General features: G+C 46.6%; 1 protein-coding gene across 12 annotated transcripts in view; it reads right to left on the reverse strand.

The window, feature by feature from the left end:
- The window catches only part of PRR14L (proline rich 14 like), an 857487-nt gene that overhangs the window by 268887 nt on the left and 574696 nt on the right, over window positions 1–13904 (reverse strand). For 10 of the 12 annotated variants that reach the window (XM_069619830.1, XM_069619828.1, XM_069619826.1 and 7 more), the window contains exon 8: window positions 11515–11586. The exons of the other annotated variants lie outside the window; for them this stretch is intronic. In XM_069619830.1, coding sequence (XP_069475931.1) covers window positions 11515–11586 — 72 coding nt within the window. The remainder of the gene's footprint in view (window positions 1–11514; window positions 11587–13904) is intronic. 12 annotated transcript variants of the gene reach the window in all.

Consider the following 13904-nt stretch of genomic DNA (forward strand, 5'->3'; position numbering starts at 1 on the left):
GGTGGTGGCGGGGTGTGGAGAAGGACCAGTGAGTGAGAGGAGAGGGGAAAAAGGGCTAGGACTGGGTTGGGTGCGGGAGGGGAGGTTTGGGTACTATAGTGTGATGGCAGTATTTGCGAGCTGGGTTGGTGGAAAGGTGATGTTAGTAGGGATATGTGGAGCTTTTGGTCTCAGCCTTTCCATGACTTTTGGTTGGTCCTGGGGTGTGAGTGGGAGGGGCTCTGGAGCTTGCGGTTTTGGCCAGAGCTGCTCTTGCTGTGCTAAGGCTTGTGAAATGAGAGTTTGAGGAGCTGTGCGGTAGTATGCGGACGGGGTGAGCAGATGGTGAGTGGTTGGTGGCGAGGGTGGTGCATGTCGGGTGTTTTAAGTGGCTCACTGTGCCTTCAGGTATGTTCCGGGGAACAATGTTCTCCACACCTTGTCGCCACCTTGCAGCTCTTAGTCGTGCAGAGAGGGATCTATGAGGGGGGATAGCGGCTTCGGGTGAGGATGGTTAGTTTGGCGGGGAGGATGGAGAGGTGTGGGGGTGTGCAGATGGAGTGCACAGTGGGGTAGATGGCTGTGTGTTGGGGAGGTAGAGATTGGCTGCGGTGGATGTCATCGGGCCTGTTGGGTAGGATTTTCACAGAGCTGGTAAATCTTCCTGACCTGAGTCAACCCCAGAACTTTGTTTTACTAGTGGGATATTTTTCCTTAATACCTCAGTGAGTGGGAACCTTTTTCCAGAGTCACATAATCTAACTTTTTTTATTGGTGTCATTTTATAGACTCTCCATAGTGTCTTTTTAAAGTTATCCTCTTTAACAACTTATTGGCAATAAGTGCCTGTTGTCGCTAGGTTGACCTAGGGGCTCACCTATTAACTTTCTTGTGCTAACCTTGAGTAAACTACAGTTCCCAAGGGTAGAAAGGTTCTTTTGACCCTTTAACATTTTATTCTGTAAAGCCAGCACACCCCAACTTATGTGGAGTGCTGGGGAGATACAGTTTTAATGTGAAAGGGGATACATTTTAAAAATTCTGTTACAGTGACAAGTTTACCTTCAATGGCTGTTGCCAGTGATACCTTGTATTAATTTGGTGCACCTTTGCCGTGGGCTGTGTTCACAGCTGCAGTAAAGTGACCTAAGGGTGTCCATTTTACCAAAATGGCAAGTCCTCTTTTTTCGCCATTTCAGTGTTGGTCGTTTCTTGTTCCTTCGCCTGACATCCAGGGCGGGAAATTCCTTTGTGTGATTTTTATCTTCGGCCTAGGCTCCAGTCTGTCTGTGAGAGCAGGAAGTGAGGGAGGAGTCCAAAACTCCCCAGCACTTTGTCTTGCTTGAATGGGGACAAATCCCAGTGGGAGGCTGGCTGTCCCGATTGGACAACCAGACCGCCCCTTCTTGTAAAATGCGGGGAGAGAAAGCAGAGGTTGTATTGTAGTTCCTGATAAATACTGCGAACCTGGAAGCTGAAGAAAAGTCGACCACTGGAACCGAAACCGAAGAGGAAGATGAAGGAAACGCAGCTAAATGATTTCCAGCGACCCGAGAGACTGCTGTGTAGCTGGAGCCTGCTGAAGCCCTTCCTGCCAATCAACCCAGACCCAGAGCCTGGTGAGACCCACTAGACTCAAGACCTGCATTTTGAGCCATCCCACGCGTTGCTGCGACTTTGCGTTGTTGCAATACCCCAATACCCTGGGATCTCAAGCCATCATGCAGTGCACGGTCTTCCTAATTCCGAATCTCGCTGAAACTTCCACCAGGATGCCCACGATCTCCAGCGACACGAACAGAGTCCGCAAAGTCCCCTCACCAGAGTGCTGGACCTTGGTAACGATGAGAATTCAAGTGTAATTTTCTGTCTTCTTCTGTGTTCCTTGAAAAGGCGCCAAATCCGCAGAACCACATTCAGCGCGAGGGAAACCTTGCCTAGAGCCTTCTTCCTCGATCCCGGCTGCAAAGTTCCTTCTGAGGTCTTGTTTTCAGTCTCCACGATAAGGAATCCACTGACCGAGTATTTGACTGCAGACCCGAAAGTTCTCCTGCTGCAAAATCTTCTTCAATGCCGTGGTACTGTGTTGGCTTGGGTATGTACTTACCTTAAGCGCGTTAGGATTTCTGTCTAGCTGTGGGTTTTCTGTGATGGGGAGGCCTCTCATCCAGTGCACCCACTCCCACTGCTAGAATCCTGCTAGGGTGTCTTCTGCGAAGCCCCTGGACCCTCTTCTAATGCTAAAGTGAAGTACTCACCTGTTTGCCCAGTTTTCCTAAGGAACTCTGACTTTTGCTACTAAAGGACCTATTCCGACACTGCACGTTGGACACTAGCCCTAGTGACCCCCTGTTACGCTCACCTGGCTCCCACAGAGGCGTCGTTCTGAACTGGACAGCTGCGGTCTCCACCAATGTGACGCTTAGGGCTGAGATGACGGACTGGACTGGCCCACCTAGCTTTATTTGCTTGGCCCGTAAGAATATTCTTCTGCAAATGGAGAAAGGGAATTAACCACCCATGGAGTGCCAATCCCCCCACCCCCGCTGTTCTCCCCACGGATCACCTTTGATGTCCCATCTTATAGTCTCACCTGATGGTTTGAAAAGATGAGCTCTCCATCCTGCATTGAGCGCAGGGGCGCGTTGATAACCAGTTGCTTCACTGGCTCGAAGGAATTGGTGAGTTCCAGAACAATATTGACTCAGAAAAGTATGTAGTTCGTAAGAGTTAAAATGCCTGACTTTCACTCTTGTCCGATTCCTTGCAGATTGCAGCTTGACCCTAGTGAAGAGTCCCTCGTGGCAACCGGTAATATTCTGGTAAGGATTTGTATTTCAAACAAAGTTCAATAAATAACGTCAATATGTAACCTGTTGCTTTCTCCCTTATTCAGGCGCTGAGAGAAAGTATGAAGTCTCGGGGAATAATACCTCCGGCGGTAAATTCAGGTTAAGTCTATTGTTGTGAGGAGGGTTCCCCTTGATAGTCCCTTTGTTTCACCTTGCTGTCCTTTTGTTTCCTCTTAGGGGCCAGGGTTCGGCGAAGATGCAGTGGAAGCTGCGCCGACCCGTGAAGAGGAATAGTACCCCCGGTGGTAAAATCAGGTAAGTCTTATGGGTAACTAACATTCCTCTGTGTGTTCCCTTGGCTCACCTTGCTGTTCTTGTCTACTCCTTAGGTGCCGGAATGCGGCGGGAACATGCAGGAGGCGGCGGTGGAATGTGAAGATGCTGCGAAGGCCGGTGAGTTCGGCGCTGCAGCATGCGAGACAACGCGCATAAAATAACTTCTTTCTTCCAGCTCGAAGGCGCGATGGATCGGGAATTCAGGTAAGGATCAAAGGTATTGCTCTTGTTCTAACCTTTTCTCCTTCTTTCTCCCTTTTTCTAGGAGCTCCAAACTCGAGGCGGGCGTGGCAGAAGACTGGATGCAGACTTGCAGGCATGGTGAGCGTTACGCTGCTGGATGCAGAATAACGCAAAGCGTGTGCTGCTCTTTGGGCGTGGTTTAAATAGCCTCCAAAGTAGTCCCAGGTAAGTATTCCTCCCCAGCCCCGCCCAAGTAAAAAAATAGACCCTAGGTAAAATAGTCCCTTCCAAGCCTCATTTGGCTTGCAGCTCTTGCAGCATGGACTGCATCAGGTAAGTTCTACTCTATGAGCCTGGCGCCTATGGTGCCCGGACTGACTCTCCATTTGAGCCTGGCGTCTTAAGTGCCAGGACCACACTCAAACAGCCCCTAGCAGGGGTTTTTGGGCTTGCTCAAAATAACTTGATGCCGGCTTCCGGGGTTGCTGGACCTGGTCTGGGTCCCCGGGGTAGGCATCATGACACCCCCTCTTCTGCCACTGAGAACACTCATGCTCCAAGAATAAGGGAAAGACTTTCAAGGGATTGTGACTTCTGCCTAGAAAAGAAAATGTTTAAAAGTTACTTAATTGTAAAGAGTTGGTTGGTAACTGTAATTCTCAGAGTGAACAGTTACAAAAGTTCTTACTGATCTTGAATGTGTGATGCACAATTATTAAAAGTATGGTTAACATCTTTTCTTCCTTAGCAACTGTTTTGCCAGTCTAATAGAAAGTAGATGTGAAGGTATTTTACACTCCTGTGATTAGGTTGTGCCTCTTCCCAAAAGTAAAGTGTTGGTATCACCAGATTAGTCCTTTGAGAATGATTGTATGAGTGTCCCCCAACTGGGTCTTGCTTCCCCTGACTTGCTGCTAGTCTGTCCAGAATAAGTCTGTGTTAGGATGTTGCCTACCTAGAATAACTGAGTCATCCAATAAAGTGACACATTGGATTTTACTTTCCCCTTCATTGCGAGGTTAAAAAAGTATGTGGCTTTTACTTACCTTGTGTTAGCTGTGTGCCATCCAAAAATAAGTTACAAGAGTTACTGCTTACCTCAATCTGGGGTTCCCCGATTTCAAAAGCACCTGTAATTGTATATTACATCCTTAGGTTTACTCACCTAGTAGAACTGTGTTATCACAAAAGTAGTGATAGGTTTTTACTGCACTTAGAATAAGTGTTCCACTATTCACCAAAAGTATATTGTCAAGTTGACTGATTAAGTGATTTGTGCTAAGAATCATACAACTGGAAGTGTCTACTACCCTTGGATTACTGAATGTAATTGTAAAAAGTAACCATTGGGTTTTACCCCAAGAATAGGCTTGACCTATACTGAATGTGTATGACAAGGTTTGACTTACCTAGAACTACTGTTCGGTACTTCAAATAAGGTGTATACTTGGGTCTGTGTACTTTCAAGTATAGTGTTGTGTTTTTATACTGTGATTTCATATAATGTTTTAGTGCTTACTTAACCCTAGATTTATCTGGGCCCAAAGTGTTCGTGGACCATTTGTATTACAATTTCATTTGTACTGATTCTACAGCCCTCTCTCCCCTCCTAAGATAAGCCTGGCTGCTCTGTCTACGCTACCATGAACTCAGGTGGTACAGCCTTATAAGAGTGGAGTCTTGTACTGCCTAAGTTGAGTGGTTTTACTAAGCCCTTAACTGGACTTCAGAAAAACTGTGTTAACAGGGCTTACTAGTGCACCTGCGTGCTGCTCAGCTTTGACCAGTGTGTGGCATGCTGTCTGCCTGGTCTATGGTACTTGGTAGGGCAGTCAGTCGAGGTTGGCGGGAAAGGCTAAGTTTCATGGAATGGTACAATTTGGGTAAGGGAGATCAGACCTAGATTTGAGAGGGCAGTGCCGTGTGAGAGACGTCTAGGTTTCAGATACAGTGGGTTTGGTAGTATGGGGTACATAATGGGGGGGGTGCATTTAGATTTGTGGGCCCTGTTTGGTGGGTTGCACTGTATAGTTTAGGTACAGGAGAGACTCACCTAAATTTGAAAGTCCTGTATAGTGGGAGAAAGGCCTAGATTTCGCAATTTATTTAGTATAGGGTGGAACACACCCCGAAAGAGATTCCTGTCTAGAGGGGGAGGAAAGACAACCTAGATTTGAGAGTCCTGTGCAGTGGGAGAGAGGCCTTGGTTTCACAACTCAGTAGGTTTACACAGTATAGAAGTAATGTAATTTCACAGTTCTAGTTCAGTGCGACGCAGGCCAATATTCACACTTCTAGCTCAATGTGGCGAGGCCAATATCCACAGTTCTAGTTCAGTGCGACGCAAGCTAATATTTACATTTCTAGTTCAATGTGGCGAGGCTAATATTCACAGTTCTATCTAGGGTCGTATTAACAGTCTGGCCTTCTAAGTTCTTAGGAAAGGTAGAGTGGCAAAGCTTTACAGAGTACATTGATTGCGCTACTACACACCCAGGTCACACCTACCTTGATGGCCGCTGCTGGTGGACTGCTGGCCCCTTCTGACACCAGCAGACACAGTTTGGAGCTGCAAATGTAGGAGCCACCCTCTGCCTTGGGGCCCTTAGCCTTGGGGCTGCACGGGCAGAGTGCTGCCCTGGAAGGGACTGTTAAAATGAGTGAATTACCCAATCAGGGAAGGGGCTTGGGATGGGAGGAGGGTCAGGGGATGAGGAAAAGGGTCCAGAGAGGGGCAGGGCACAGGGAGCGCTAACGGGTGGGGGGATTATTTAAAAACAAATGTAAACAGGCCCATTAAGTCCCAGGGGTTTTTCCGCTCACCTGCCTTGGCTGGAAAAAAGTTGCGAGCCGGCGAGGGAGCCGGAGGACAGGGCCTAGGCAGGCACCTAAGCAATAGCCAATCAGGGAATGGGGGGCGGGATGGAAGGCGGGAGGAGGGTCAGGGGATAGTAAAAACGTTTGTAACTGATATACTTTTCAGAATGGCAAAACACATTCAAAGGATAGTAAGAACGTTTGTACTGCAATTTTTTTTAGAGGGACAGTTACCAACCAACTCGTCCACAAGTAAGTAACTTAACACAATCTATTTTATTTTTCAAGGCAGAATCCTTTATCCAATCCTTCCCTACTCTATTGCAGGAGTTCTCTCATAGGCAGAAGAGGGACCCCAGTGGTCTAGAGATGCCAGCTGTAGGCAAGTTGAGATAGGGTTCAGTTACAGGAAAAGTCAGAGTTCCCGAGTTAGCCTCTTCAAAACAAGTACGTAGTTCACTTTGGAGCTAGAAAGGGTCCAGGGACTTCAAAGAAGACACCCTAGAGCGATTCCAGTATGGGCCTGGGCGAACTAGATGAGGGGACTCCCAATCACATCAATTGCCCTCCAAAACTTCACAGGAATCACAAAAGGCTTAAGGTAAGTTAAACCCCAGCCAACACAGTACCTCAGCACAGAGGAAGAGTTTGCAGCAGGATGTCTTCAGGATCTGCAGCCGAAAACCCAGTCGATTAATTCCTTGCTATGAAGACTGAAGACAGGACACTGGAAGGGAATTTGCAGCAGGGATCAACTAGCGAGACTCCAGGCAAGGGTGTCTTTGTGGCTGGATGCGTTTCTGTGGTTTTGGTACCCTTTTCAGGAGCCAGAAGACGACTGAATATCATTGGTCCGATTTCTCATCGCTAATCTGGTCCAGCAATCTCAAAGGGATGGACTTCAAGGACACAAATTGTGTGTCTGGAGAGACGGGAGGCCACCAAAGCTTTGGACAGATTTGTACTTTGTAGGACCATGTACCGTACAATTGCTCAGGGTTGCAGGGCATTGGGGTATTGCAGCCCGCAAGGTCGCAGCAGTTGGTGGGATGGCACAAAATGCAGGTCGTCTTGGGTCTAGTGGATCCAACCAAGCTCTGGTTCGGGGTCATCATTGGAAGGAAGGTTTACAGCAGGCTCTGGTTAAATAGCAGGCTCTCCAGTCACTGGAAATCGCTACAGCCGCCTTCTCTTCATCTTCCACTTCGGTTTGAGCTCCAGTGGTCGACTTGTCAGCAGCTTCCAGGTTCGGAGTATTTAACAGAAACTACAGCACAACTTCTGCATTCGGTCCCTGCATTTTTCAGCAAGGGGCGGTATGACTGTCCAATCAGGACAGCCAGACACCCCCCACCATCGGGAGTTGTTTCCTTTCAGGTAAGGTGAAAGACAAAGGGCTGCAAAGACTCCTCCCTTGCTTCCTACCTTCTCAGACACTCTGGATCCTGGGTGAGGAATCCAAAGGATTCCCTCTGAAGACAAATCTTCCACTGAGGTCGTTCCCGCATAGAATGGCAGGGGAAGACATCAGAAACAGAAATGGCAATAAAAGAAGAAGCCCACCGTTTTGGCAAAATGGTGTCCCTTTCTGTGCATTACCGAGGCTGAATTAACAGTCTGTGATTAATAAAGACAAAGTCATAAAGGTAAAACCGCTGCCACCAGCCATTCATGTAAACTCAATTGTAACAAAATGTTACCAGGTTTGTAAGAAAGGGGATCCATTGTCTCCCCTCAGCACTCCACATAAGGTGTGTGTGTGTAGGGGACGGGGGGTGCTGGCTCACTCATACAAAATGTAAAAGGGATGAAAATGCCCCTTTACTACTTGGTAACAATAGTTCACCCAAGTACATGAAAGAAATTATCAGGGTAGCCCAAATGGGTAACCCCGCCTAAGCCCAAACGTTGTAGGAAACTAACTTGAACCATACACTATGGAGACCCAAACCGTCACCCATAAAAGAGTAAAAGGCTGGGTTAGAGGGGGACAAAAGATTCCACTCACCTACGGACAAGGTCAAATAGTTACCAAGTCCAAGCAAAAGGTTCTGGGGTTGATCGAGGTCTGGAAGATTTATTATAATTATGAAAATCTTACCTAACAGTTGGGGAGGAAGCGGTGCATGCTGGGGCATTGACGTCCGCGATAAGCTTGTGGCGTTCCCTATAGACGTTCGGAACGTTGATGATGCTATTCCAGTATAAGGATTTTATTTTGGCCTCGAGTATTTCTGCCCGGTAAACTTTGAGCTGGCGGGTGTATGCTATTCTGTTTGACAGTGAAGGGTCTGTACGGGATCTGCGTGCAAGGATCTGGATCTGTGATTTGAGAGTTTTGAGGGCTGAAGTGAACCATCTGGAAGAGCGACCTCGTCTGCTAGAGAAAGATCTGACTATGGTGAGTGGGCTCAGTGCTTCCAAGAGCAAGAGATGAAAGTGCTGGGTGGACATCTGGAAGGGTTGGAGGTCAGGGAGGCAAATAGGGAATATGCCAGGCCCGGGATTATTTTGACTTTCTTCCAAAGAGGGGAGTGGAAAGGGGTCACTGGGGAGAAAGATGGGTGGAGGTAGGGTCTAAAGTTGCAAGCGTGAAGAGGATGGCCGAGTGGTCCGACCAAACGGCTGGGCGAGGTGTCAGTTGTGATGGGGTCTGCAGAGCTGAAGACTATCTAGGGTGTGGCCTGCAGAATGGGTAGGGCCTGAGACTAGTTGGTGTTAGATGCACACATGGCCAAATAACCTATATTATGGGAAGGTGCCCCCTTGCTCACGGTGCAGAGGAGACTTGCATAGCATTTTGATGCTGGACTGTCTAAGTGAAAATGGATATTTCTCCTCTGTGAAAGGGACAGTGAGCTATAACACGGTTGTAGACCCTCCCGGGTGGGCACCTTCCCGTAGAACAGGCTATTTGGCTGGGTTTGTTCTTGGTGGAGGGGCACCCAGAACTCCTTTTTTTAGTTGTGTTAAACGTAGGATTTCCAGATTGTCCAGCAGGGATTGTTTCATGGTGCTATGTGGGATGTAGAACCAGATGTTGAAGTCACCTAATATTGCGAGGAGTGGGTGAAAGACCAAGATGGCTGCTAAAGAGTCGCTAAGGGTTTCTGCAAAGTATCTATTGTACCCTGGGGGCATATATTTGAGCAGGAAGATGTGTGTGCGCAAGGGGTTGAGCAGCCATTTTACCAGGAGGAATTTGCAGTGCGAGTTGCAGGCTTGTTCCTCCGAGTGTGCAATGGAGATGGAGGATTTGTATAGTATGGCAATGCCACCTGCCCTGCTGGTTCTATTATGCACAATATGAATGTAGCCTGGCAGGAAGGCCTCCTGTGCAATGGGCTGGAAGTCTTGCGAGAACCAGGTTTCGGTAATGAAGAGGATATCAAGGCCTTTAGAGGAAATTAAGGACCCACACGCACAGGGACCCGCATCACTCAATTCAGATTATACAGAATACATGCAAATACACAGAGTGCCCCAAACATATACAAGCTAAGTAAGTAAATCAAAAAGGCTTTGCTTCCCTTCAAAAGTCAGGACACGTTCAAAACAAAAGCAAATAGTTGTGTGCTTCTATTGATATTGATATTTTATTTCTATGGTGCTCGTACACAAGTTTTCGAGCGCGACAAGGCAAGGGAGGGGAAACAGGGAAGAACAAAAACAACAATCTTACTAGGCCCAGTGACATTGAGAACACGCAAGTGCATGGGGCAGGGAAAAGGGGAAAGTGCATGCAAGGGGGGAGAAGTGGAAAGTGCGGAGCATAGGAAAAACAGATAAATAAATAATAAAGGCAACAAACGGTGGTAGTGCAGCCAGCAAGTGGCAAGTTCTGGGTTTAAGGCAGCAGACAGGGTATGTCTGATAAGTACAGGAAGGAAAAAAGTCGCAGGGGGGACTGTATGGGTACAGCTACAGATCCCAGTGCAAGGGGTAGCCCGGAGGCAGTCCGGGTGGATGGCAGGGTGAGCAGGGACCTGGGCCCGGAAGACAGAGGGTAGGCCAGGTGCATGGTGCCCAGAGAGAACAGATCAGCAGAGGAGAGGAGGGACGAAGGCAGAAGCAAAGAGGACAGTCTTGAGGAGCTTCGGGAACCAGAGATATTTCTCATGAAGTTTGAGTGGCAGGGAGGCTGTTCCAGAAGGAGGCCCCAGCCGAGGACAGAGATCTACCCCCAGCTTGTTTCTTTCATAGAGGTCTATGGAGGGAAAGCAGCAAAAGGAAAATAATTTCCAACACCAACCTGCTCCCTTAAACCAATACAGGGCGATACATTCAGAATGGGGCAAAATCGGGATACTTCACAAGCACTCTTGCCCGTAGTCGCCTGAGGGTTGACCCAATACTATATACCTTAAGTGAAGTAAAAAAAATAGTTGCAGGAGCACTTCAGGAGAAGTCCCTTTGGCCATCATAAAGAAGTTAGAGATTCAGAAAAATAAAGGTTAAGAAAAGCTAAATGTTGAAGGGCCCGAATATTCAGACTTCGAATCCCTCAATATAGGAATTCTGTCGTAACAGTCATCGAAGGGTAGGGAAAATACAGGCCAATGTTGCCCAGGTGAAATTTACTCAGGCTAGGAGCAAGTCATTTACAATTTGGCACCTGGCTTTAGTCTGACATTTAAAGTGAATGGAGGAAATCATATCCGGGATTGTCACCTGAAGGTAATCTAGACAATTTCACTTTGCCCTTTACAAACACCCTTTAAGATACATTTCTCGGTCCACCTTTCATGCAGTTCTTGAACATTGTCCACTGTTATCTTCCCAATCATTCTTCAAGATCTGACTTCAAACAGGGCGAATACTTAAGTCAGCAATAGACCCAGAGGGCTCAGAAGAAAAAAGCCTTGCAACTCAGAAGCCATGACTAAATCAAACAAGATGTTTGGCCCGCTTCTGAGTTAAACCAAGGGAAACAACTGTTTTGAGACAAAAACATTATCAAGATTTTTAGAATTGAAAAAAAGGCAAATTCTTAACATGTTTTTGTCAAGGAACGGGCAATACAAAAATATACAAGGTGTCAGGGAGGTTAGATGGTATAAAGTTAAAGCATATTTATTTATTGGCTGCTGAAAAATAATTAGGCAAATTAGGCTAATGTATTAATGGTTTGATTTTTCTTAGGTGTACTCCGAAACAGTGAAAGCTGTACTCTATGCTGGAGCACAGGTAAAAGGTGTGATATCTTCTATTCTACTGCCCCCAGTCCACTCCCTTAACTTTATTTTACTCTTGGTTTTTTCTGCTTATATAAGTGTAAGGTTCCTTCATGTATTAAATTGAATTGTCAGCTATAACAATAGTCTACCTGACACAAACCAAAGATTCTATCAGCTTTACATCCCACTGTCTTGCCAAGTTCACCATTCAATCAACAAAAATGCTTCACCTTGCAGCAGGAGGAGACTTGTAGTTCTTATTGGTATATATTTCTTCCAAACTGAATTCCTTCTTTTTTATCCTGCAATACAAAAGAAAATAAACAAAATTAAAACTGGCAAAATATAAGCTGTTCTGTAGAGACCCTTCCTCTCTCCTCAACCCGGTTCTAAAGAAATTGTTTTAATAGAAGGAGGCGAGAGTTTACCGAAGGTTGTCACCGATTAAGAATTAACGCTTTGGGATCTTCATGGAATTGCAGTCTCTGGTTTTTGGGTATGACTTGAGTAGTGTTTATCATTGTGTGGTAGCTCACTTTGAAAATAATTTCACATTTCCCCTCAAAATATTTAAGGGTGCCAGGCAATATTGCCGGCCCAATCATACTTTGGCCGTCAGTGGGATAAAGGTCTGGCATATTACTCCTCCTCCCCACCATTTAGACCCGGATGTATGCCCACTACTTCCCTGCCAATGTATTTGTTGCAATTTTCTTTGACCAGTGTGGGGGTTATACATTCACTTACAAGTTCCTGTGAGAATTCAAGGGAGTCCTTCAAATTGGATGACTGTTTGGAGAGAAGTGTGGGGTGGAGTTGGAAGACAGCAAGTTAAAATGTGTATAGAAACCCAGGTCATGGTTTGTAGTTCACTACTTGTCCCGCGACTATTCCTGAACATGTTTTGATTTGGTCTTTAACCTTGACCACCACACAAGTAATAAAAAAGTAAAGCTTGCATTTTACTCTTTTTTGAGGCTTCCAAGGTCCCAACCCAAAAAGGACACCCACACCTCTTCATTTGAATGTCCTCAAAGAATTTACAGCTTAAGACCAGCAGTGAACGAGGAGTGAATAAAGTGGGGTTTGATAGTTCAGTCTTTTTTATTAGGGTCTCCGAGGCTATCAAAGGTCTACATGACATGCATTACTTACCGTAAAAGCATTTCTGATGATTGTATCTGCTTAGATACACATAGTGTGCATATGGTCCGACATCCAGTGGTAACCGCAGAGTATTGCATCTTGTCTTTCGGGGACCGAAAGGGGACGTCGGCATAGGCGTGTCTGTAGCACTATCCCCATCGTGACGTGTGTAGTACCCAAAATCCCTCACGCGCCGAGGTCCCTCCTATTGTATTTTTTCTGCCATGAGGGAGCCCAAGGCTATAGTGAGTGAGTACATAAAGAGAAAGTAGTAAGACGTCTATGTTCCTTCCACCACGAGCGGGGAGGCAGGGAGGGCGCATGTGAATCTAAGCAGATACAATCATCAGACATGCATGTCTTCTGATGCTTGTTAATCTGATTAGAATCACATGCTGTGCATAGACTAGCGAGCAGTAGCCGGAGTTGGAGGTGGGTTGTGAGAAGGAACAGTAGAGAAAAGATGTCTTAGTACTGCTTGTCCCACCTGAGAATCAGACCTAGAATGAGTGTCTAGGCAATAATGTTTTGTAAAGGTGTGTACAGAACTACAGGTTGCCGCTTTGCAAATGGACTCTAGGGGAACATTTGCAATGAATGCTATGGATGCCCCAGTGCCTCGAGTAGAGTGCGCTCTAGGCTTTGAGGGCAGTTCTCTCTTAGCAAGAGTGTAACATAGTGTGATGCATTTGACAATCCACCTTGAGATTGCTGATTTAGAGACAGGATCCCCTTCTCTACCAGCTGCCACTGAAAAAGAATTGTTTAGTCTTCCTCAATGGTTTAGTTCTGTCCATGTAAAACATGAATGCCCTGCGCACATCTAGTGTGTGCAGGCTTCTTTTGGCCATGTTAGTAGGTTTCTGGAAGAACGTGGGTAGTTCGATTGGCTGGTTCACATCGAACTTTGAAATAAATTTCGGCGCAACCCTGGGGTGTGTGCGCAGAACTACCTTATCTTTGTGGACTGTAACAAAGGGGTCTAACACAGAAAGAGCCTGTAGTTTGCTAACCCTTCTGATAGAAGTGATAGCCACTTGGAAGGCTGTCTTATAAATCAGATCTTTTAGACTTGCTTTATGCATAGGCTCAAAGGAAGCTCCCCTGAGCCTGGTCAAACCCACATTCAGATCCCACCCAGGGGCTGGATGAGAGATGGGAGGATACATCCTCTTAACCCCTTCCATGAAGGCTTTAATTACTGGTATCTTCCACCACAATACTTTTTGCTGTGATGTGGTGTAGGCTGACCGCGCAGCCAGATGAACCTTTAGGGAATTGAAGACTAACCCAGTGTCCAACAGATGGGTTAGATACAACACAATGTGTGAGGGTGAGCAATCGATGGGATTGACGCCCTTGGAATTGCACCAGATGACAAACCGTTTCCATTTGCTGGCATAGCAATAACGTGTATTAGGCTTTCTTGCTTCCCTGAGTATGTCCATGCAGCTCTGAGGGAGTTGCAGGTGTC

The sequence above is a fragment of the Ambystoma mexicanum genome, chromosome 10 (assembly GCF_040938575.1).
Source record: "Ambystoma mexicanum isolate Mex_15411 chromosome 10, UKY_AmexF1_1, whole genome shotgun sequence".
Classification (NCBI taxonomy): Eukaryota; Metazoa; Chordata; class Amphibia; order Caudata; family Ambystomatidae; genus Ambystoma; species Ambystoma mexicanum.